Source organism: Mesoplodon bidens (assembly GCF_964165515.1).
Source record: "Mesoplodon bidens genome assembly, chromosome: 9".
NCBI lineage: Eukaryota > Metazoa > Chordata > Mammalia > Artiodactyla > Ziphiidae > Mesoplodon > Mesoplodon bidens.
Genome location: NC_138166.1, coordinates 78,760,157 through 78,781,517, shown reverse-complemented (window position 1 = coordinate 78,781,517; position 21,361 = coordinate 78,760,157). Strand labels below are relative to the sequence as shown.

Sequence of the window (21,361 nt, the reverse complement as noted above, 5' to 3'; positions counted from 1 at the left end):
AGTATCTTCTCAGGATGAACAAACCTATTCAAGATAAAAAAGCACTTCTAGAAACTTCTTAAACATCAGAAACGTACAGAAAATATCACTTAATGGGGAGTGAAGATTTTGAAGTTTTTGAAAAATCAGGAGTAAGACAAGGATGGCTGTCATCACTTACTATTACCTACAGGCGTACCTCCTTTTATTGTGCTTCACTTTATTGCTCTTTACGGATATTTACATTTTTATAAACTGAAGGTTTGTGGCAATCCTGTTTGGAGCAAGTCTCTTAGTGCCATTTTTCCAACATCTGTTGCTCACTTCGTGTCTCTGTCACATATTTGTAATTCTTGTAATATCTCAAACTTTCATTATTATATTTGTTATAGTGGTCTGTGATCAGTGATCTTTGTTACTATTGTAATTGTCTTGGGTGCCACAAGTCATGTCTGTATAAGATGGTGTGTGTGTTCTCACCGTTTCACCTACTGGCTGTTCCTGGTCTTTTTTTCCTCTCCTTGGGCCTCCCTGTTCCCTGGGACACACCAATATTAAAATTAGGTCAATTAGTAACCATGCAGTGGTCTCTAAATAGTCAAGTGAAAGGAATAGTTGCACATCTCTCACTTTAAATCAAAAGCTAGGTGTGATTAAGCTTAGTGAGGAAGGCATGTTGAAAGCCACGGTAGGCCAAAAGCTGGGCTTCTTGCACCAAACAGATAGCTAAGTTGTGAATTCAAAGAAAAAGTTCTTGAAGGAAACAAAAAGTGCTACTACAGTGAATCACTCCTTCTTGTGAATCATAAGAAAGCAGAAAAGGCTTGCTGCTGATAAGGAGAAAGTTTGAGTCGTCTGGATAGAAGATCATACTACCCAGAACATCCCCATAAGCCAAAACCTAATCCAGAACAAAGCCCTAACTCTCTTCAATTCAATGAAGAAGTGAGGAAGTTGCAGAAGAAAAGTTTGAAGCTAGCAGAGGTTTGTTCATGAGGTTAAAGGAAAGAAGCCATCTGCATAACATAAAAGTGCAAGCTGAAAGCAGCAGGTGCTGATGTAGCAGCTATAGCAGATTCATTCATTGTCCTAGCTAGATACAGAAGATCTTGCTAAGATAACGAAGGTGGCTACAGTAAACAACAGATTTTCAGTATAGACAAAACAGCCTTAAATCAGAAGATGATGCTTTCTAGGACTTTAATAGCTGCAGAGGAGAAGTCAATACCTAGCTTCAAAGAACAGGCTGGCTCTCTTGTTAGGGGCTAATGCAGCTGGTGACTTTCAGTTGAAGCTAATGTTCATTTACCATTCTGAAAATCCTGGGTCGTTAAGAATGATGCTAAATCTACTCTGCCTGTGCTTCACAAATGGAACAACAAAGCCTGGATGACAGCACATCTGTTTACAACATGGTTTACTGAATATTTCAAGCCTACTGTTGAGACCTACTGCTCAGAAAATTCCTTTCAAAATATTACTGCTCATTGACAATGTACCTGATCACCCAAGAGCTCTGAAGACGTACTACAAAATGTTTTCATGCTTGCTAACACAACATCCATTCTTCAGTCCATGGATCAAGTAGTAAGTTTGACTTTCAAGTCTCACTGTTTAAGAAAAGCATTTCATAAGGCTATAGCTGCCATAGATAGTGGTTCTTCTGAGAGACAGCGGGGCAAAGCCAATTAGAAATCTTCCGGAAAGGATTCACCATTCTGGATGCCATTAAGAACATTCGTGATTCATGGGAAGAGGTCAAAATATCAACATTAACTGGAATTGTTCTTTTTGTTTTTGTTTTTTTGAAGTATAGTTGACTTACAGTTATTTCAGGAGTTTGGAAGAAGTTGATTCCAACTCTCATGGATAACTCGGAAAGGTTCAAAATTTCAGAGGAGGAAGTAACTCAGGTGTGGTAGAAGTAGCAAGAAAACTATAATTAGAAGTAGAGCCTGAAGATGTGATTGAATTGCTGCAGTCTCATGATCAAACTTTAACTGGTGGGGAGTTGCTTCTTACGGATGAGCAAAGAAAGTATTTCTTGAGATGGAATCTACTCCTGCTGAAGCAGCTGTGGAGATTTTTGAAGTGACAACAAAGAATTTAGAATATTACATAAACGTTATTGAGAAAACAGTGGGAAGGTTTGAGAGGATTGACTTCAACTTTGAAAGAAGTTCTGTTGTGGGTAAAATGCTATCAAACAGCACTGCATGCACCAGAGAAATCGTTTGAGAGAGTCAATTGATGTGGCAGACTTCATTTAAGAACTGGCCACAGTGACCTCAGTTGTCAGCGACAGACACCCTGATCAGTCAGCAGCAAAAGAAAACACATTGAGGAAGACCCTCCATCAGCAAAAAGATTATAACTCGCTGAAGGCTCAGCCGATGGTTAGCATTTTTTAGCAGTAAAGTATTTTTAAATGAAGGTACATACATTTTCTGACGTAATGCTACTGCACACTTACTAGGCTACAGTATACTGTAACCACAACCTGTATGCATTGGGAAACCCCCCCAAAAGTTGTATGACTCTCTTTATTGCGGTGGTCTGGGACCAAACCCACAGTATTTCCAAGGTATGCCTGTATTGTAATGGAGTAAGAAAAAGAACATCGTTAAACTTGTAATGGTAAAGTTATACCATCTGCATATATGGAGAGTTTATTTTCTATGTAGACAATTTTAAGGGGACCTATAGAGAAACTAGAAAAAGTAATGACTTCAGGAAGATTATCTAGTTTTTACCCAGCAGACATTCAGAAATCTGTAGAACTTTTTTTTTAACAAATAAAATATATGTTTTTAAAACAAAATTACAATACTTAAAATAAAGTTTATCTTGCTTTTTCACTTACCAAGAGAATTTTCTTAGGTCAGTAGATAGACTTTATAAATTTAATTTTATAGAGAGATTATTTTATTTTGAAAATACATCATAATTTACTTAACTGTTCACATAGTTTGGGCTAATTAGATTATTTCCATTTTCATTATTATAAATAACATTGAAATCAATATCTATAAACAACCCTTTTTAATTCCTTAAGCTAGATCAGAGAGGTAGAATTTCTGGTTCAAAAAAAACTTTCTGAATTTTTTTTTAACATCTTTATTGGAGTATAATTACTTTACAATGGTGTGTTAGTTTCTGCTGTATAACAAAGTGAATCAGCTATACGTATACATATATCCCCATATCCCCTCCCTCTTGCGTCTCCCTCCTGCCCTCCCTATCCCAGCCCTTTAAGTGGACACAAAGCACTGAGCTGATCTCCCTGTGCTATGTGGCTGCTTCCCACTAGCTATCTATTTTACATTTGGTAGTGTGTATATGTCCATGCCACTCTCTCACTTCGTCCCAGCTTACCCTTCCCCCTCCCCGTGTCCTCAAGTCCATTCTCTATGTCTGCATCTTTATTCCTGTCCCAGCCCTAGGTTCTTCAGAACCATTTTTGTTTTTGTTTTTGTTTTTGTTTTTTGATTCCATATATATGGGTTAGCATATGGTATTTGTTTTTCTCTTTCTGACTTACTTCACTCTCTATGAGAGTCTCTAGGTCCATCCATCTCACTACAAATAACTCAGTTTTGTTTCTTTTTATGGCTGAGTAATATTCCATTGTATATATGTGCCACATCTTCTTTATCCATTCATCTGTCGATGTACACTTAGGTTGCTTCCATGTCCTGGCTATTGTAAATAAAGCTGCAGTGAACATTGTGGTACATGACTCTTTGAATTACAGTTTTCTCAGGGTATATGCCCAATAGTGGTATTGCTGGGTCGTATGATAGTTCTATTTTTAGTTTTTTGAGGAACCTCCATGCTGTTCTCCATAGTAGCTGTATCAATTTACATTCCCACCAGCAGTGCAAGAGGGTTGCCTTTTCTCCACACCCTCTCCAGCATTTATTTTGTTTGTAGATTTTTTGATGATGGCCATTCTGACCGGTGTGAGGTGATACCTCATTGTGGTTTTGATTTGCATTTCTCTAATGATTTGTGATGTTGAGCATCCTTTCATGTGTTTGTTGGCAATCTGTGTATCTTCTTTGGAGAAATGTCTATTTAGGTCTTCTGCCCATTTTTGGATTGGGTTGTTTGTTCTTTTTGATATTGGAAATCTGTAGCACTTTTATTAAATAACAATAACTTACTAGAAAATGGCAGTAGGAAAAAATAATTCATTTTCAAAAACATCAACACATAAAGTACCTCTTAAATACAAATCCCACCCTAATACTGCAAGGCCCCTGGGGAGAAATATTATGAAATATTACTGAAGAACATAAAAGAGAAATGTATCTTGTTTTTGAACGGGAATAGTCAATTTCATAAAGATAGCATTTATCCTCAATTTTGTCAGTAAGTCATTACAATTACAACCCCCTAGCAGAGTTTTGCTTTACGTCACTTGATAAGATGATACTGAAATTTATATGGGAAAGCAAAGGGTCAGCAATAGCCAAGACTATATAGAAAAGGAGGAGGAGTGACAAGGGGCGATTTGCCCTACCAGCGTTCCAAGTTACTGTAATTGAGATAGACTGGTATTAGTAGAGGGGCAGGTCAGAAATAAACTCACACATGGATATAAACTTGATGTGCTTTACAGGTGGAATTATATATTTTTCGGAAAGTATCAGTAGACTGATGAATAAACATTGCTAGGATAATTGACTACCCATATGGAATTCAAGATAATACTGGAGTCTGTCTTCACATTGTGCACAAATATATTCGAAATATATTAAATACAGAAATGGGAAAAGCAAAAATTTAGAAAAGTGACAGGTAGAAAATCAAGTTAAAAATTTAAGACATCTAGTCTAGAAACAATTCAAAAGTTGTAGAGAGGGTGGGAACAGTAAATTCCATGTCCACTTTATATACTTGTAGGTTAAGAGACTGTCGCATGTATTTTTGGGTTAACTGTATGGCTTTTCCTCTTGATTTATGTAGAATATCGGTCATTTAGTTTTCCCACCTGCACAATCTTTGTTAGTGTAATCTCGATCAAATGGACATTAGGACAACAGTAATTGAGTTCTAGGTCTTGCCCAGAACCTAGTGTTATATGTGGATATTACAAACACTTTTGCTTTCTCACATGATAACCTTTTTGTCCTAAGTCTCAAATTAAACCTTGAGTCATTGGAGACATGAATGTTCTTCTTGCAGTTTGACATGGATTACTAATGTACCAATTACTTTGTGAAACAAGGCTCTTTTTCAATGTATTGAAAAATATCGTGCCAGGAGAGCTAATCAAAAGCTTTACTTTGTTTTGCTCTTGTTTTTGTGGGAGGTCTGTGGGTGTGAAGGAACAAAAAGGACCTGTTTTGTTTTGTTTTTTTGCGGTACACGGGCCTCTGACTGTTGTGGCCTCTCCCGTTGCGGAGCACAGGCTCTGGACGCGCAGGCTCAGTGGCCATGGCTCACGGGCCTAGCTGCTCCGCGGCATGTGGGATCCTCCCGGACCGGGGCACGAACCTGTGTCCCCTGCATCGGCAGGCAGACTCTCAACCACTGCGCCACCAGGGAAGCCCAGGACCTGTTTTCTGAAATTGGCATATACATTAAGAGGATAATATTCATAATAAGCAATTCTATTATCATGCATCCTTTATGATCATGAAATGCTTTCTCTAATGGGCAATCACTTACTGTTTAGCTGCAGATGTTAACAGGCATTTATGCAATAGATCAGTAGTTATGTATGTTATATATAGAAAAGTGATACTAAATGTTTTATGTCAATATAGAGACTTCCTTAGAATTAAAGGATTGAGAAAGTCCCTTAAAGACCCTGACATCACTCTTATCTAGTACAATAAGTGAATAAGACTATAAAGATGATGATAGTGGTGGTAACACATACCGGTCTGTGTATGAGCCGAACAGTGTTCTAAATGCTTTAGATACTGTACATTTTTTTGTTTAATCCTCATAAGAGTTCTAAAAGTTTGGTACTGCTAATTTCCCTATTTTACAGGTAAAGAAACCAGGGCATATAAGTTCAAGTAAGCTGCCCAAGGTTGCAGAGCTAGTGTAAATACAGAATTCAAACCCAGGCAGCTTAGCTTCAGGATTAATTAAACCTGTGAAATTTAAATAATTCCTATTCCTGTTAAAACTAATGAGACCTACTGTGAAACATGATACGAAGCAAAGATTTGTTTTTAAATATAGAAATTTAACAGCTCCATGAGCTTCATGAACCTGAGTCAAGGAAGCTTTGTGATCAGATGTGCTGTTTGGCCTGCTTTATTGTAAACTGCATGAAACATACTAGTGAATGTGGTACCTTAGCTTAGGGTATCCGGACTGTGTGTGAATAAACTGCTCCATCTTAGGGCAGGATTTATCATTTCCTACTGCTCTGCCGTTTACTTCACATTACTTATTTATCACATCAGAGTTCTTGGGTGAGATACAACCTTGACCTCATCTTTGAATCCCCAGGTACACAGAAAGATTGATTCATGAATATAGAAAATTGGTTTTTTGACCACTGCTCTAGCCTCAGCACTGAGAACTGTGCACATAGTAGGTTCTTGATAAATATTTGCATGAATGAGTGAAAGAATAGTGTAGGTATTGAGTAGGTGGTTCTTGGATTGCCCTCCTGGAGCGTATGTGAAAAATAGGACATGCCAAGTTCTTTGTGTCAGAGAGTCACTTTTATTATGAAAAATCAAATAAGTAATTGATTTTACATAAATCAGTATACTAAGCTCTGTAGGAAGACAAAGGAATATAACAAAATCCTGCCCTCAAAGAACTTATAATTGAGAATCAAAAAAGCCTTTATTAGGATGAAAAGTAAATTAATGTTGTTTCAACACCTGCAGAAAAATATCACCAGGTAGTATATAATTTCCTAAGAAGGGATGTGGAAAAATGAAGAATAGTATGTTTTTCTTAAAAATGTACATAGTACTTGATTTATTTTTATTTTAAAATGTATATATATGATATATACTGTTTTTACTCTAAACTATAAGTACGAGTTTTTTTAATGATAAAAAATTAGAGACAGTTCACAGTAGAAAGAACATGATTTGTACCTGGTTAGTCAGATGGTTTCTAGGGGTTGCGGGATTTGAGTGTGTCTTGGGCTGGGAATAGAAGGCCTCATGGGTTGTTGAGAAAGTTAGTTGTTTAACTATTATTGCTCGTATGATGATAGGGCTTTCTTTGAGGCACTGAAATGAACAAAATTATTCTGATACTTTTCTCTGGATAATGACTATTTGGCTTATGACTTGATACATATCTATATAGGGGTGTGTGTGTGCGTATATATATATATATATATATATATATATATCTTGATATATAAAAGATAATTAAAGGAGCATTTAAAATTTTGTAGAGCCTAGCTGCTTATATATTAGAAATAGTTGTTAGTTTATGGCTGTATATGACTCAATTTTTATATCCTTTTTCAGATACAGAGATGTGGATGGAATTCTTGACTTTTAGAGAGAAAATGTGAGACCCATGGCCTCTGATCCTGTGATATTAAATAAGCCTTTTTCTGGACAACTGTTGTCAAAGTAATTCTTAGCTGAGGGATGACATGTCAAATCATTGCCTGTTCTATTTTTTTTTTAATGGATGACTGTATAATGCAGAGGTTGCCAAGAGCTGCTGATATGTCTTAATATTTTGAAGAATAAGTGCTTGAAAAGTCACACATTTGTTGGGGACCCTGAGCAAATTTTATTGTGCTGGGGACAAGGGGAGGAAGAGGAAACAGGATTTACAGAAACAAGATGACACTGCTTCTTCCAAGACATTCTAAATCAAACAAAAGTATAACCAGACATATAAGCATCTAACTACACTTTATAATATATGGCAAAATTAAATGACTGTCAAATAGATACAAAAAAATAGGAGAACGTTGTTTTGACTGGGATGATTGCAAAAGGGAGATGAGGATCAGCCTTGAAGGATGAGAAAATATTATTAGGTGGAAAACAGGAAAGAGCCTTCATAAAATTGGAAGGGGGAAAGGGCCCCTTTACTGAGCCCCTGCCATGCTAGCCGTGTGCTTAGTGAATTACAAAGAGATGTGAAATAGGTCATCTGATACTCACTGTGTACCAGAGAGGCAGTCATTTACTTCCCCATCTTACAAATGAGAAAACTGAGGCTCACTGTGACTTACGTCACACAGCTAGCACATGGCAGAGACTGGGTTTCATGGCAGGTCTGTTGCACATAACTTTGTGCTTCAGTACAGTTTCTGCTAGTGTGATGACTCCATATTCCTGTTTTTTTCTTCTCTGCTGCTTCCAAGGAGGGATTAAATTACCTAATAAATGAGTAAGGTTTTTTGACCTGTGAATCAGAAAAACGTAAGGGATCTAAGTGGGAAAATGTTAATCGCCACTGCCCTGCTATTTCTGACTGCTAAGAGCAGAGTTAACCATACTCCAGGGGACTGGTGTTAGGAAGACAAAGCTTATAAAAACCTTCAATGACCCCAATTGTGGCTTAAGAAGGTCTAGAATCTAAGGGTTTTAGGGCAACTTTGAAATGACAGGGCTCCAGAAGCAGGCTCCTCATCCTTGGTGGTTCTTAACTACAGGAGCAAAATAGTCTGTTCAGAGAACAGGGCAAGTTCTGGTAGTTATTAAAAAGATTCTGCTTTTATTTATTTATTTTTTCCTGTTTTGAGTATATTGCCTTTTCCCCACCCTTTTGAACAAAAATCCCGTCTAAATGATTGAGTTAATATTAAGATGTATTTTGTCCTAGGCTCAAAGAAAGATAACAGTACCACCAGTTACCGTCCTTAATCTTTAATCTTGTGTTTGCTGAAGAATGTTCAGCTACTTTCTCTATCCTCTTAGTGCACAGGCTGTGGTGTGAGGTTTTCCCCCCTTACTTTCCAAACTACTAGTAATGTTTTTCTACTCTGTTGATTGCCATTCTGTCTTCTAACTTGGCAGATTGAATGAGAAGAAAAAGTTGTTTTCAATTTAGTGTTAAAGTTTTGTAGACCTTGACTTGAATTCAGAATGTGGAAGAGAGTGTAATTTATGTAGTTTGATTTATACCCATTAAAGTTTAAGAGAATTTGGTCATATTCCAAGTGCTCATTTATCTTATTAGCATTCAGGTACAGCTATAAGAAATTCAGCTTTATGAGTATTAAATCTGTGGAAGAATTAAAGGTTAAACTTATTATGTATATTTAACTGTTGCTCTAACTAAAATGATCACCCTTATGAAGATAAAATTAAGTAGATGCATTATTGCATGAGTAATATTACAGGTTAGAATTAGGAGGATAAGACGCTATCAATTTAATTAACCTTCATTGAGAACTTACGATGTGCTGGAAACTGGGTATTGAAAGAATGAGAATAAGATTTAGTCCCAGAGCTGGAGATTAATAGAGTAGATCATTTTGTAGAGGGAACTATATCAGCTGCTGTATAAAAACTCACTGTATATAAGGGCAGTATTCTTTTATAAACTACTTTTTTAAAAGGTCAGTATCTGTCATTGCTCAGGAGTCTAGATAGGCTAAGCAACTGAGGTCTCAGCTGTACTGAGTCTTGAATGTGTGGTCACCTCGGGATTATGGAGACATCTCTGCTCATCTTGGGTGCTCGCAAATGTTTGCCCATCTGTAAGTTGACTTAGGGTAGCCTCATCTGGGGCACCTGTGTCCTTCTCTGTCAGCCTGGCCTTATTTGTTGGAGGACAGTGGGGTCCCAAGAGTGAGGGGAGGAGTGCAAGGCCTCCTGAGGCTTAGGCTCAGAACTCGCACATCATCACGTCCATGCCAGTCTGTTCACCAGCTTGAGTTATCAGGCCATCCGAAATCAAGGGGTATAGAGGTAAATCCCACCTCCTGATGGAAGGACCTGCTAAGTCACATTGCAGAGGGCATCACTGGGAGGGAAGTAATTGGGCCATTTTGTGATTAGTGTTCCTACCGTTGGGACAGAGTTTTGTAAAAGGAACAAAGCCTGTCTAAGGTCTTATATAGTGACTGCTGCAATAGGAGCACAGGAAACTATAAGCCCTTTGAATTGAAGAAGCATACATTTCAGGACTGATAACAGTAGAAAATGAGGCTGGATTGAAGGAAAGAGGACCAGGTTGGAGAGGCTTATATTTGCATTTCTAGAAGCTTGGGTGTTACCCTTTGGATAGAGGGAGCCATCTAAGGTTTTAGGCAAACAGGAATGCCATTGTAAATTTCATTTTTTTCTGTAGGTTGCTCTGGCAACAATGAATTCAAGGTGAGCAAAACATTGATGGAAGATTAGATGCTGTTGCAAAACTCTAGATTGTGGAAAGATTATGAAGGCCAAACTAAAGCAGTGGAAAGCATTCAAGTGTGGTAAACCTGATCATGTTAGTCATTCATTCAGACAGACTTCTTTGAGCCAGGTGCTGTGTTAGGTGTTTGAGAACCATCAGTGAGATTCCCCTTCTTTAATGTTGCAAAGGCTTCTTGGAGCTCTGGACTTCTGGAACTCTTACACAAGTTACCCTTTCATCATGCATCCCACTGTTAGAGGCGTGCAGATAAATAGAGAAGAATAGTAATCCTGGCTTACATAGCGAAGAAATCGTGGCTAGTGATATGGTGATTTAAAATGTCTGTCTTGGCTATTTTTTCTTTCTAGTATACTTAGTTACCAGAGATTTTAGTGATATTGAACGTTATTTTATTGGTTAATATAAAGAATAATGAATAGGAGCCTGAGTAAATTTTGTGACTTTTACACATCTGTACCTGCCTCTAGTATAGTATGTGGTTGTGAAAGTAATTCAAAGATTCATATATTAGTTTTTTAATTTCCTGTATTTCATTTTAGCATATTCAGAACACTTTTCCTGGGTTCAGAAATATTAAGTGGAAAGAGTGTATTTGTATGTGGAGAATTATTTTTTTATCGCATATGTCTGGGAGAATATGTGGGAGTAGAGACTAATTTACGGGAGAAATTTAGAAGAAATTTTTATAAGGATTTACAGATTTGCAATCGAAAATAATAACGTTTTAAAGTAAGTTTTGCCTTTAAAAATCTTTAGAAATAAAGATATCTCTTTCAGAGAGTACTTATCATTAGCATTACTTGCTATTTTGTTGTCCTCAGTAAACTACTTAGAGTCAGTATTCTCTTCCTGTCAAAGCCCATTATGATGCGTTTAATTACTCACAGAAACCCTATACAGTTGTTTTCTTAAGAATAAATGCAAATCCAGTGTGTTTTGTGGATTCCTAGAGATCTCTAATAATATCATAGCCCTGGATACGGTGACTTGTGAGGTAATTTACTGAAGTCTCTTCAGTATTCCCTGCATTTAGAGATAGATACATTACAAAGCATTGCCCAGATAGTTTTGGGCTATTTTTCTTCTCAAAGTAGAGATTTCTGGACGTTTGAGCATTCTTAACAGAGGTTGATGAATAGCGGAGGGATAGAGATCAGCTGATTCCCACCCCCACCCCCGCCAAGTTAATGAAATTGATAACCTTCTTGAATTTTAATTAGAACCTAGAAGTTAAGATATATATATGCATGTACCTAATTGGTGTATAACTCCTTCTTCTACCTAGATGATGACCCCTGAGAGCAGGGCCGTGCTGTGTCCCTGGTAACATGGGCTCCGGCTCATATCAGTACCTTCTGTATAGTGAATATTATGTGTTTGTTGTGGTTAATGGCTATTTAAGTATCATTCCTTTGGGTAAACCTCAGGAACTTTGTTTACCTACTCACCTTCCAGTTCATACCTTTTCCCTTTGGGGGCAGGGCACTGATTACCTTCATGTTCCCTCCTGCCATGTGCTCAGTCAGGGAAGGGGTTTTCCATAGCAGGATAAATCGTGGTTAACCTTAGCTGATCATGATAATTCTACTCTGATTTCCAGGGGTTCCATTAAGCATGGGTCTCTAAAGCACTGCTAGCCAGAGAGACATTGAAGGAAGTCTAGTAGGTTTCTGGAAAAGAAAATTGCCTTGCTCTTATATAGAGAGACGGAAGAAGAAAAGGCTCTTTGTGCTTCTGAATGTGGTCTGCCTGGAACAGCAGTAGCCACCTTGGGGGATAATGAAATGGGAGAAAAATCAAGAGAAAAATATAATATAAGAAATATAATATAAAAAATATAAATATAAATATTTTAAAAATCGAGAGAAAATATAAGAAATATAATATAAAAATATATTATTATTAAAAATATATATAATATAAAAAATATATATAAGAGAAAAATCAACATACTGTCCTTAAAGAGGCAGAGTGGCAAGGTGGAACAGGCAGGCATTTTTGAATGTGATCAGCCAACCTTAGTATATTTCAGTCTCCTTTGGTTGAACCTGGCAGGTAGGCTAATGAAAACCTCTTTAATACTTGGCTGTTATAAAGATAGAAAGTCTATATATTGAATAAATGGTCTAAAAGTCACAGATTAGAGTAACATCAGTTATCCATTTTCCACTCCTTCTCCCACCCCCACTGCCCACTTCCCTGCTTTCCTGTTCAGACATCCTGGCCCCAGCATAGAAGACTCTTGGATCCGGTCCTGATCAAATGGATGCAATTTTTAATCAGGCTTCATGGACTAATAGGCACTTGTGCAGGTGTCCACTGTTTCTATTTCAAAGAAAACAGGAAGCAGAGACTGGTTGAGGAATCCTCCTTGATGGATGTTTTGCCAATTATAAACTTTGTGATAAGAGCTCAGGCCTCATTTCTCAGGGACAAGTGAGTTTTGGGACGATTCCTCCCTCCCAAGGCTATTATCAACATTTTGGGTCAGAAAATTACTTATCGCACAGGGCTGTTTTGTGCACTATAGAATATTTATCAGTGTCCCTTACCTCTACCCACTAGATGCCAGTAGTACTCCCCCATTGTGACAATCAAAAATGTCTCCAGAAATAGCCAAATATTTCTTGGGAGGTAAAAGTATCCCCCACTTGAGAACCACTACGTTAGAGAGAAAGGATTGTTTTTTGTAGGTGCGTTTTGTCCTAAGACTCAGGCGAAAGAGAGGGGGGAAGTTCTAACTGCCATTGCCTTAACCGCTTCCTCATTTGGTGAGAAAATACAATGAATTACTAAGTTTTTCAAACTGGTCTTTTCAACCATATGAAGAACCTTTAGATTTGAGATGTTTTGAGCTACCATATAGTTACCACTTAAACTCCTTCAACCTTGAAAATCAGCAAACTAAAAAAGCAAAGTTAGGATTTAAAAACTAATGTAATTCTGTCTTCAAATGTTAAATAATCGTATATTTAACAAACAGCCTCTGATATGATGATGATAACTGTCTTCGTGGTAAGGCTTCACTTTGCTAATAAATAAGCCAGGATTTCACACTCTGTTTGAACTTGGGAAAAGTCTACATGTAAAGACATTTCAGATGTGAACTGAAATGTTGCCTGCATAAAATTCTGTGCATGGGGCAAGTTGATTGGTTCCAATTTTATTTTTAACATCAAACGTTAACTAAAATATTACAGACCAGGGAATACAGTAATTCCTTTTGTGAAAATGACAGAATTCTTAACATGCCTCTGATTTACATGTTGCTGTCTCTTTCACACACAAGCAAATGGAGGCTGTCTTTTCTTTCTGACATGCATAGCATGTGTCCTGTATACAGTAAATAATGTTTGAATGAGTGTGGCCAATTTATTGACTCCTTGAGTGAAGTCAGGAGAAGCTTTAAAATAAACGCAAACAAGCATTAAAGCAACTTTAAAGCAGTAAAGATTCTACAGTTTGCATCAACTAAGTAACGGAGTGACTTGTGATAGCTGTGGTCATCCTTTGCTCTGCCCACTACTACCCTTCCGGTTACCACGTATGTTAATTCAACCTTTAAAGTAACTTGATTTGCCTGTCTCTACATCCTTACTGCTATTTCAAGAGTCCCAGCCACTGTCTTCTTTTGCCTAAAAGAAGACACTCATCAATTTATTCTCCTCTTCCTCCAATCCATTTTCCACTTCAGGAAGCCAAAGTGCACTTTTAAAAACGTGAACGTTTTGAAACACTGAAGTCACCTCCCCAGGTTGAAACCCTTCAGTGTGTTTCTCTGGTCCTTGGGACATAAGCCACAGTCCTTGGTCTATGGTTCATGATCCTGAACCTCTGACTGCTGTTGGCCTTGCCTTCCCTCATCACCTTAACTTTTGCCTCTCTTGCTTTGCTGAACTCATGTTCCTTCAGATCCTTTAACTTGCCATGTTCCTTGCTATCTTAGGGTCTTGAAATTGCCGATTCCTCTGCCCGGAATCTTCTCAGCTCATACTTTGCTGGGATAATTCTGATGTATCTTTTCAGACTGACTATCACTTTCTTAGAGAGCAATGCCCTGGGCCTCTGGCCTCGAATCAAAGTTTGGGTCCCCTTTACATTTGTTCTTTCTTTTGATACTCTGTTTTCCTTTCAGAGCTCTTATCACAACTTGCAGTTACACATTTGTGTTTTTGTTTAAAATCTGCCCTCACCAGATAATCTCCACAAAGTAGGTGTATGTGTCTTCTCCAACATATGACCCATACTTAGTACTTGCCCAGCACATAGTATAGGTTCTTGGTAGTGATTTTAGTGAATAAAGTTGAATTCACCTTGCAAGATGGTGATATATCAGACTAACAGTATAAGTTTATATTACATTACCCTCTTTAGGCCTGGGATAAGCATTTAATGTTGCAAGAGAGAGGGAATGATTTGTTCCTGCTTCCCATAGAATGGCATATTGGGGAGCACAGAACCATATCTGAGAACTGGTGACTGGACAGGGACATAACACTCATACATGAATGATTTCTCTTTTGCCTTATAGATAGGAAAACAATGAGCAAAAAGTGTTTAGGCAGCTTTTCAGCCTATCCAGAAGTAGAAAAGAAACTCAAACTATTTAAAAAAAATTTTTTTTTTTGCTTTAGAGTTTATTCAGATTAGTACATATCATGAGTCATTGCTGCCTAGCTTTTTGGCCAATAGGATTTCAGTATGCAGTGCCTAATATAAACTCTTGGATTGGCTTAACTACCTCTGATGTCACAATTTCCCCATTAGGAAGTCACAATTTTCTTGAAATAACATTGTACTAATAACAAATCTTGTTATTCTGTTTCATTATGAGAAAGATAATCTACCAAAAATAAAAATGCTGGAAGGAGCAAGATATCTTTGATCCACGCAGGCCTTTTCCATTTACGTGCTTTAATTATCTACTGCCAGCACTTGAAGATAGTTTCTTTACTTTCTTTTACAGCGGATGTTTTTTTTTTCTTCATGTTTGTCCGTTAATAGCAAATGGAAGAATGAGCCTACTTAGAATTACTCCTTCAATTCATAGTTCTGTTTCATCTCGACTGTTGAGGCTTAGCATCTTTCTACTACTTAGCCTTCCTGACTCAAAAGGAAAAGCCATTGGGGCAGCCCACCTGAGTATAACAGTTCAGGTGGGAAATCGGATTATATCAGAATCAGGAGAGAATGGAGTGTTCGGGTATCATTCTCCTCTGGAAACGGTGTCTGGTGTGGTGGTAATTCCTGAAGGATGGACTCAGCACGCTTGTAATCCTATGACCAATTTCAGCAGGCCTGAGCGAGCAGACTCTTGGCTGGCCCTCATTGAACGAGGAGGCTGTTCTTTCACACACAAAATCAACGTGGCAGCAGAGAAGGGAGCAAATGGGGTGATCATCTATAACTCTCCAGGTAAGGGCAACACAGCATTTCCCATGTCTCACCAGGGAACGGAAAATATAGTCGCAGTGATGATAGGCAACCTGAAAGGCATGGAACTTTTGCATTTGATTCAGAAAGGAGTCTATGTGACGATCATCATTGAAGTGGGGAGAATGCACGTGCCCTGGCTGAGCCATTATGTCATATCTCTGTTTACCTGTCTGGCTGCCACAGTGGCCTACCTGTTCCTGTACTGTACCTGGAGACCTCGAGTGCCCAATTCTTTCACCAGGAGGCAAAGACAGATAAAGGCAGATGTGAAGAAAGCTATTGGACAGCTTCAACTGCAAGTGCTCAAAGAAGGGGATAAGGAACTAGATCCAGATGAAGACAGTTGTGTTGTTTGCTTTGACATATACAAGCCTCAAGATGTAGTACGTATTTTAACTTGCAAACATTTTTTCCATAAGGCATGCATCGACCCCTGGCTTTTAGCCCATAGGACATGCCCCATCTGCAAGTGTGACATTCTGAAAACTTAAGAAACCCAGAGAATCTCCTGAAGATGTAACTGAGTCTTACCAAAGGTTACAATTAAGATGAATTCTCTTTTAGCACATTATGTAGAGAGAAAATTCAACTGCAGCTTGTCTACGCAAGTACTAAAGAGGGTGACATTTGTGTGCTTTAAAAATAAAACTCCATATCGTGTGCATCTATTTGAACGTGTTGTTTTTCTAGTGTTTTGTTATACATTTTTGCCTTTATCTAAATAAGGACATTAGTATACATTAAAAGCAAATTAGTCTTGATTTTCAAATTACAATGATTGTGACATTGATGCCACAGAGAATTAGTCATAATATTTTAAAGTTTCTTTATACTAATTTTTATACTTTGCTTCCATATGTTTACTTTTTGATATCTAATAATACTTCTGTTCAGTAAACTTCATTATAGGTTTAGATCTTGATTTAATTTTCCGTGGTTAATTTTATTAATACCCAGGAAATCTGGTTGCCAAAGCTATTGACTGGGTAGGTAATGTGTTCCAAATAATTATTTTAGATGGTAACACTTCTGGCTATGTAACTAAAAATATTTTAAATTACTATAGGCCTAATTTAGGGCAGCATTATAAAAAAAAAAATCACCTTGTTTGCCAGAGCCCTTTAAATCCTAGCATAGTGAATCGGCTATGGTTGCAAATTTTCCTTCTAGAATTGACTCTAGTAAATGCTCCTCTTAAGATGGTGGTATGTGTCTATTTGGGACATTTTGATAATATAGACCTAGAGCATAACTGCAGTTTTGTTCATTTGCCTTTCCAAATTGTATCTCTTGCCTTCTTTTGCCTCTTCCTTTTTTCTGGTAGATAAACACCTGTATAACAATGAGAGGCCTGAAGATGTGGGTTTTGTTGTTTTGATGAAAATCTCTCCGGATAATATGCTAAAGCATTGACGTCCAACTCAAATGGCAATTTGTGAGTCAACACACTGTGTGCCTCACTGTCTTTTTTAAAGAGTGGGTATGTGGAAATCAGATTAATGGCCTTTGGGAAAGAAAATCGACCACTGTGAGCCGAAGGTGTCACATCAATGTTCTTTTCTTTTAATGCCACTTTTTGTTGGGCCTTTAGGGACCATTTCTCCTTCCTCTTTTCTACTTTGAGCTGGCATGTTGTTGACTGATATTTCATAAGAATACACTAGCTCCCGTAGTCCTGGTGAGACCCAACCTAAAGTGTCTCTTAGTACCCTATGCATAGAGGTCAGAGACATTTATGTCCAAGGTCAAAATCCTTGGCTTTGGTTCCCTAGTGGGTGAATAAGAACCGCTGAGAGATACCCCTGAGAAAGTGTATGGCAGTGCCAGTGACTGCCCGTATTTGTTAGTTCACATGTCATTCTTTGGCTTGAAGTCACATTGTGCCATTGGCCGAAGTGTAGCAGGCATATAGGCAGAACTGACAGTGTATGCGGGGTCTTCCACCAACGATGTTTGTTGATTTGGGCAAACATTTTGTTAAAAGCATCTACGACCTTTAACAATCACTGCTGCCAGTGGTTAAATTTAAGTGGGGACCTTGGAGTTTTTCGTTTTAAAATCTATAGCTATATTTTCGTTCAAAGTAAATTGTGCTAAACTAATATTGCTATATTTAATCTTTTCCCCTACACCCGTCCTCCTCTTCCCTCAAACTATTGTGAGATTACTAACAGGTGTCAAGGTCTGCAGAGAAATGAGATCAGTCTTCCCTGTCTTTCCTGCTGTCATCCCTATGGATAATCAACGTAAGAGTGAGGGTAGTGAGGCTGAAGCAGTTTAACGGGATGCCCTACTTTTAAAAGTTAACTCAAAACCAAACCTGTCCAACAAATTTCTGAGCAAGCTTTATTAAATAAATTCAGTTCAAAAATTTACATGATAGATAAATTTGCACTGTGACCAAATGTGAGTTAAAAACAGTGTTACTTACCACTTTTATCCCATATCTGGTCATAGTGCTAATTTTTCATTATCATTCATGGTTTTAAAGCTTGCCATTTTGATACAGATATTTACTTCATTGATTGTGAAGGAGAGTGTTAATCGTATGGCCTTTCTTGCATATACTTTCAGGTTTTAAAATGCGTTGCATTATATAATTTTTAATATTCTTTACTTTAACGTGATACCAGGTAACATTACATGTAGTAGCTCAAGGATTGAATCCATCCTGGAACAACACTGAAGTTACCCATAGCAACATTTGAAACAGCCAAGCCAATAAATGTACAGCATGCTCTAAGCTCTTACCTAATTGGCCGTGTTGTCTTTTATGTCATAATCATGCCACCCAACAGTAAGCAGTATGTAGAGTTACAGTAGTGAGACTGGGATTTTTTTTTTCAATCTAAAGTTTTTCTCTTTCTCTCAAAAAAACATCTGAAACTCATAAGACATCTTTAAGAATTTCTTACAAAAACATGCTGGAAGACAGTGGAACTTGTTTTCATCCAGAAGGTTTTTTTCATTTTAATATTTTATGTTGATTGTCAACAGATGTAGAAGCCACATCTTTTTGTTGGGTTAGTCCTTCAGTCACTAAGAGAGAGATGCGTCTACTCAAGACTGGCACTCGGAGAAACAACAGTGCCTCTTCCTGGCTCATGAAATTCAGTTTCCTTTGGCTGCTTAGCCAGCACTGTTGCAGAGCCAGTGCTGTTTGGACCGCTTACATGAACATATCATTTCACGTTGGGAATCACGTGTTGTCAGAGTTGGGGGAGACTGGAGTGTTTGGAAGAAGCTCTGCTCTGAAGAGAGTGGCGGGAGTTATCGTGCCTCCAGAGGGGAAAAGGCAAAATGCATGTAACCCCAGTACCGGTTTCAGCACATCGAAGAACTCGGAGACATGGCTCGCACTTGTTGAACGGGGAGGCTGTACCTTCACGCAGAAGATCAAGGTGGCCGTGGAGAAGGGAGCCAGCGGAGTGATCATCTATAACTTGCGAGGAACTGGCAATCAGGTTTTTCCCATGTCTCATCAGACGTTTGAAGACATCGTTGTGGTGATGATTGGTAACTTGAAAGGCATGGAGATTTTGCGTTTAATTCAGAAGGGAGTTCACGTTACAGTCATGATTGAGGTGGGAAGAAAACACATCATCTGGATGAATCACTATTTTGTCGCTTTTGTGATCGTCACAACTGCTACACTAGTGTATTTCATCTTTTATCATATTCGAAGACTTTGGGTAGCAAGGATTCAGAACAGGAGATGGCAGTGGTTAACAACTGATCTCAGGAAAGCATGTGGCCAGCTTCAACTTCGGGTACTTAAAGAGGGGGACAAGGAAGTAAGTCCAAATGGAGATAGCTGTGTAGTTTGCTTTGAACTCTATAAGCCTAATGATACAGTTCGTATTCTGACTTGTAAACATTTTTTCCACAAGAACTGCATTGACCCCTGGATTCTAGCCCATGGGACATGCCCCATGTGCAAATGTGACATTCTTAAAGCTTTGGAGATTCAGGTGGATGTTGAAGATGGAACAGAATCTTTGCAAGTTCTAATGTTGAATGAATTGCCTGGTGTCCTATCACCTCGTGAAGAGGGCACAAATAATGAACTTCCTCCTGCAGGAAGGTCAAATAAAGTGACCCACGTGGAGGAGGAATACCCTACTTCTCAGAATGATGGCCCGTCTAATTCAGTAGCAGCAGACGTTCATCCTCCACCTTGACAGCATGACCTTTGAGGAAGTGGATTAAACCTGTCTGTGAAATCAGGTCCTAAGTACTAACAAGCAGTTTGTCTGAAGTGTGGTTTTTGTGTCTTTTTTTTTTTGTCACTTCGGTAGTTTTCTACATTCTTTGTCCAGTCTCAGAGACAGAAAAAAAGTACTAGCAGGATTTTTTTCCCCCATTTTTCACCTTTGCTAAATGTAACTTTTTGTCAGTGTGTGTTACTCCTGTGAGTATATATGTTTATTTCTGTATGCACATGAATGTTAAACCAAGGATGAACTTTGCTTTTTATTTTTCTGGCCACAACGTGCAGCTTATGGGATCTTAGTTCCCTGACCAGGGATCGGACCCAGGCCCCCGCAGTGAAAGGTGCCAGGTCTTAACCTCTGGACCGTCAGGGAATTCCCAACCAAGGACGAACTTTATTCCCTAAATTTATATATATATATATATATATATAGGGCTTTATTTTGGTAAGAAAATTGTTAACATATTTACACATTCCTTATATTACAGAAACTATCAATGAAGTTTGAAAAACATAAATTACCTTTTATATACTAGGAAGAACAAAATTTAGCTTTTGATATTTATAGTACAGTATACTAATTTTGAAGTCATTGTGCTGTTTTCTTCATTCTTGGCATGAAAATTTTGCTGTATAGAATTTTAGTATTTTGACAAATAGTCTGTTCAGCCATGAGTACATCTTATGTGATCTGCATATATATAATGATAGAAATTTTAAAGGTAAAATGCTAGCACTCCTTAAGTGAATAGGAGATATTTCAGTGCCCAGTATTGCTTATCATAATTGTTACATGTTCATAATGTATAGAAAGACTTACATGGAGAATTCCTATATTCAGTAATAGTGTATTTATTTCCCATGTGTCCCACCCTACTCCCTAGCAGTTACATAATACAGTTTAACTATGTCATATTATTTTGTAGACAAGTACCACAATGTAGAAGTTATTATGACATATTGGGCTTGTTTGTTTTGTTCACTGTATTCCCAGGATGCAGCACAGTGCCGGACCCTCAAATATTTGAGTAAATGAATAATGATTATCTTTCAAATAATGTAACTATTATGTGTTAATCTGAAAAACTGGACAGCTTTATCCCAGTCATACAAAATAATGGGAACATAATCCTGAAAATTTTCATCCCAAATCGCTTTGGAAAATATAAAAAATTACAAGTTTCAGCCCAGAACTCACTATTACAATTTAGCATGTGTAATTTTAACAAAGGTCTTTGAACTCTCCAGGGCTGACACAGGGATTTGATTTCTTGTGCAACCCTAGAGAGAGCTTTATTAATAGGAATTTCGTGAGTTGCTCAGTGCTAACAATACTGGAATCCAGAGACTGGCAGGAGGGCAGTAGTTGATTCTAACTGCAATGCCGAAGAAGACTATTTAAAGGAGGAA

At 37.9% G+C, this 21,361-nt stretch overlaps 3 protein-coding genes across 8 annotated transcripts in view; all 3 read left to right on the top strand.

The window, feature by feature from the left end:
* CADPS2 (calcium dependent secretion activator 2) overlaps positions 1-21,361 on the top strand; it is a 487,398-nt gene that overhangs the window by 124,310 nt on the left and 341,727 nt on the right. The gene's annotated exons all lie outside the window — the stretch shown is intronic.
* Positions 14,972-16,437, top strand: RNF148 (ring finger protein 148). The gene has a single exon (XM_081243775.1). The coding sequence runs from the start codon at positions 15,318-15,320 to the stop codon at positions 16,227-16,229; it is 912 nt and encodes a 303-aa protein (XP_081099901.1). The 5' UTR covers positions 14,972-15,317; the 3' UTR covers positions 16,230-16,437.
* Positions 18,219-20,238, top strand: RNF133 (ring finger protein 133). The gene has a single exon (XM_081244010.1). The coding sequence runs from the start codon at positions 18,789-18,791 to the stop codon at positions 19,917-19,919; it is 1,131 nt and encodes a 376-aa protein (XP_081100136.1). The 5' UTR covers positions 18,219-18,788; the 3' UTR covers positions 19,920-20,238.

Bases quoted from the DNA above. Each gene is read 5' to 3' on its own strand.
- RNF133 (XM_081244010.1), top strand. From the start codon at position 18,789: ATGCGTCTACTCAAGACTGGCACTCGGAGAAACAACAGTGCCTCTTCC.
- RNF148 (XM_081243775.1), top strand. From the start codon at position 15,318: ATGAGCCTACTTAGAATTACTCCTTCAATTCATAGTTCTGTTTCATCT.